A 4,395-nucleotide genomic window follows, 5' to 3' on the forward strand; every position below is an offset into this window, starting at 1 on the left:
GTAGGTCTAACCAAAGCTATTAACCTAAGAAATCCCTGCCTTTCCTGTTATTTCCAGACTGCTGTGGCCACAGCATCAATTTTTTACACTCCTTAGAAGCTTAAAAAAAATCGTAGTTGTTTTCTCTTGGAAGCCATCCTAGCGATGGAAACAAACCACAGAAAAGAAGGAAAAAAACAAGCCCCCTCCTTGGAAATATCGCTATTTTCTAACAAAACCTGGCCCTCACCCAACAATGTCTAGGAGGCTCAGCTGCCGGTGCCAGATGAGCAGCGTTTGGGAAGCCTGCCCGTTTGGGGCGTGGGAAGGAAGCCTGCTTTGGGTGCGAAAGCTGGGCGGTGGAGAGGGGAAGCTGCTTTTCGCTCTGGCACAAAAGAGGGCTAAACTTCTTTTAGTTTAGGGCATCCGAGCTGCAAAGCAGGGGTGGGAAATTAAAACGACGAGGCCGGAGCCAGGAGCTTCGGCAGGGTCCAAGGCGCGACGCGCGCGGCCCGCACATGCCTCCCGGAGGGGAGAGGAAGGGGGCGGGGCGCTGGAACGCCGGCCCAACAGCCGCGGGGCAGCAGTTGGGCTCTAACGGCGTTGGCCAACCGCCACCCCCCGCCAGGCTTCGCTGGGCGGAGCCACGCGCCGCTCCTCAGCCCCGCAGCGCTGCCTCCCCTCCCCTCCCCTCCCGTTCGCCGCCCGTGGTAGCGCCGGGCTCTGCCTGTCAGCGTGGTGTCTCCTGCGCGCGCGCCGCTTGGGCCGGCCCACCTGGAAGATCATGGCGATTGATGGTAAGTAGGCCAATAACGGGCTCCCCCGCCGCCGAGGTTGTGCTGGGGACGGGCGGTGAAGGCGGGTGCAGCGGCCGGGCGGGGGGCGCGCAGGGCCGGGGGCACTTGCTCTGTTGCCCCCCCCGTCACCGAAGCGGGGCTTGCCGTGGGGGGAGGGAGGGGGCACCTGTTGGTTCTGCTGGAGCCCCCCCCGACCGCGGGGCTGAGGCGGGGATCTGGCGAAGGCGGCTCCCCTGCCCCGCCCGGCCCCGGCAGAGGAGGGAGCGGGGCAGCTGCTCTCTGAGGAGCTCGGCATCGGTGCTGTGCTGGCGCTGCCACCCACCCGCCAGGCCCCGGTGCCCCTGCCTGAATGCATCTCGGAGGTTGAGAGCTGGAGGGAGAGGAGTCATGGGTCAGCTTCCAGCCCCAACCCCCGCCTTTGCACCTTAAGCCCCTTCTGTGTAACAGCAGGGAGCCCACCTTTCCACAAGTCCGTTTAAAACTATCCCCCGGGACTTGGGCCCGTGTTTCCAACCTGGTGCCGTGAAACTGATCTTGAAAATAGATGAATCCACCTGGATACAAATAGTTGGCGGTGCCCCAGACTTGACTGTGTGGAGCTAGTGCATCCTCACCATACTTGCAAGAAATTGTTATACCTGAAAAGATTGCCCTTTGAACTCTAAAGGCTGTTGTTGTCGTTGGGGTTTTTTTGTTTTGTTTTGTTTTTGGTAGGAAGAGGAGGGGTGCTACTACTTAAAACGTTATGTGTCCACATGCATGCTGTGGAGATTTTCAAGTGTTCCTGGTTCTGAGTCTCGCTGTTCAGTAGAGCTCAGCTCTCATTTAGGCATTTGTAGGAAGTGGCCTAAGCGCTTTTGAAAATCTGGCCCATCATTTACATCTGAGAGAGAGACGCAGACTCTAGTCGTGGAGCTGAGATGCTAAGTATTGATTTAATTCTCTTCTGGTAGGTTGGAGTGCAAATGAATTGTTCTAAAGCCAGCATGGCAGCAGTACTGTGTGGCATTGAAATTAATTGTCCCTTGCTCTTAGACATTTAAGTTCCTGTAAACTGTGGCAGGGAGAAGTACAGGTGTTATTGTAAAGCAAAGCCCCTATATTAAGAATTGTTGCGAGCAAGGCCAGTGAAATACGTTTTGGTCAGTGAAAATATTTACAGCTCCTTTTTTAAATACGGTAATTTCTTTGTTACTAACAAACCCAAACTTGTTTGAAAAAGCGTTCCTCCTGTTGAAATTAGCTCTTGTACTGCCATTATAAAACTTGCTCATATGACTCCTTAAAGCAGTGGTTCCCAATCTGTGGTACAAGTACTACCACTGGTACACAGACAGCCTGTCAGTGGTATGCATTAACAGACTTATTGTAATTACTTTATATGACAGAAATTTGCTGGTGGTACTTATGGTTGTATTGCTTTAAATTGGTGGTGCACAATCTGTTAGGGTTTGGAAACTGCTGCCTTAAAATAATCATACAAAGTGGTTATGGGGAGGGTAGATGTCATTAAAAAGTTATATTAACTTAAAAAAATGTTGAGTGGATAATATGGGTTTGGCATATGCCCTCTGTCATTTCCTATTTTTAAGGTTGCAGCTAAATAGGAAAGATGTTGGCTGGCATGAGACTAAAACATCGCTTTTGACAACTGTGCTTGTATATTTTTCTCTCTCTGTCTACAAAATGAGTAGCATGTCAAGTGCAAGGTACACTATGGATGATTTATACAAGAGAGGTGTTGTTCAGTGTCTCTACCAAGCATAAATAAGTTAAATTTAACTCATAAAAATTGTAGACCCCACCAGAATTGGAGGGATAGTAAACACAGGTGAGGGGTAGTATCACGCTGAAAAGTAATCAAGAGATTAGAATTGTGGGCTTAGAAAATTGAAAGCAAACTGGAACACTCAATTCCTCTGCAGTGCCTGTTGAAAGTAACATATATGAACACTGCTCTGTGAATCCGTTGTAACTACTTTGCTGCAAGTTGCGGGACTATGGCTCTGTGATTGCAGGCAGAGTGCTCAGACTGGGAGATCCCAGGAAACACTGATCTCTTCAGATTCACAGTGCAAGTTAATTTGTTCTTCATACATAGCGGCATTAATTTCAATTCTACACCCTTTGCCCCTTAAACCAAGGGTGAACTGGGGGTCTGGCTGAGGAGCCAGTGCTAGTAAGTCTCCAGCTGTGCTGCATGAAAGATGAACAGGATGGTACAGAGATCATAATGAATGAAGGCTTTACAGTCTGAGAAGATGGATTTGAATATCTTTCTGAATTCTCTGCCTTTGTGAGGTTCCTGGGCTACACTTCTCATCTGTTCTCTGAAGGTATACATTTGTTTCCTCAAGCAGTTAGGAATTCATCAGTTCGGACTTGCTGAGTTTCTGATTATATGCTCCCTATTGTGGGTTTCACTTTGAGGAGGGAGATTAGTTCAGTATTGATTGTGGTGTATGGTATAAAATTGTAACTAGGAGGTAAATAGTATACATGTATGTATTGGGGGAATCACTGCTTAGAAGCTAGAAAGTTTGAGAAATATCTTTTGTAGAAAAATGGTTAGTAAATTTTGTAGACAATGCAGTTTTTATTTGTAGACGGAAAGAAAGGGCTTGAGGAATAATATGGCTTTTTCCTTAGCTTTGGCAAGGGTACACTTGGAATATCTTGTCCAGTTTTGATCCTGTATAATCTAGGAAGGATAAAAGTAAAGCTAGGACAAGAGCAAAAAAAATATGAGGAAGTGGTTTGGGGGTAAATACATGTAGTGAAATTTAGAGAGGACTTTGGAAAGAGACACATTACAGCTATATGACTATAGTTCAACAGTATAGATGAAAGTGTTAGGAAGAGGCTAAATATCCTTAAGGCAAGGAAGGCACAGTTTGGTCAATAGGAAAGTGTTGTTAATGGTAAAGAGCAATTTAGTAATGACCTAGATTGCTAGGAGGTAGGTAGATATTTGAGGGCAGGATAGTGATATTTAGCTACCCTGAGGTGTTGGATTTTTTTTAAAGTCTTCTGACATTGCTGTGAAACCAGTGGTTTGAGTGCTTGGGTATACCTCGGGTGTTTACATCTTATAGGATTAGCTAATAAGGTGGTACAAAAAAATAAACCGGGAGCAGCTATTGTACTTTAGTGATAGTGCTCATGCAGTTTCTTAAGTATTATAATAGGCTATTTGCAGAACTCCCTCTCCTCCCAGAATCTTTGTAGATACAGTCTAAGTAGAATGATGAAGTGCTTAGTTCTGTGAAATGTGATGGGTTAGTTGGGTTGTTGAAATAGTCTTTTCTGATCCTAATGTTTGATTCTATGTGAAGCAGAGGTTTTTCATAGATTGGAAAGAGTTTGACATAGTTGCTGTGATTCAAAAGCTGGACGAGAGGAACTGCATTGTTTAGAAAGCTATAAGGTTTCTAAAACTGCAAAAAAATGCTAGCAAATCCTGAAAAATATAGTGATGTACTGCATCCAGAAAGACTATATTAAGTGCAAAGTCAGCAAGGGAAGGGAATGCCATATTGAATGCTGCTTGAACAATCTTAAATTAGCTTGCTTGCACATATATGTTAGGATACAGTCTTAAATCACGTTGTTATATCTT

The 4,395-nt window shown here is 46.1% G+C and overlaps 1 protein-coding gene across 1 annotated transcript in view; it reads left to right on the forward strand.

Moving 5' to 3' along the window:
• The first annotated feature begins 670 nt into the window (after positions 1-670).
• Positions 671-4,395, forward strand: part of SYT14 (synaptotagmin 14) — a 195,061-nt gene continuing 191,336 nt past the window's right edge. Inside the window, exon 1 of the mRNA XM_019516407.1 lies at positions 671-776. Coding sequence (XP_019371952.1) covers positions 764-776 — 13 coding nt within the window. The 5' untranslated portion in view covers positions 671-763. The remainder of the gene's footprint in view (positions 777-4,395) is intronic.

This window comes from Gavialis gangeticus, unplaced genomic scaffold, assembly GCF_001723915.1.
Source record: "Gavialis gangeticus isolate Ggan-Ray unplaced genomic scaffold, GavGan_comp1, whole genome shotgun sequence".
NCBI lineage: Eukaryota > Metazoa > Chordata > Crocodylia > Gavialidae > Gavialis > Gavialis gangeticus.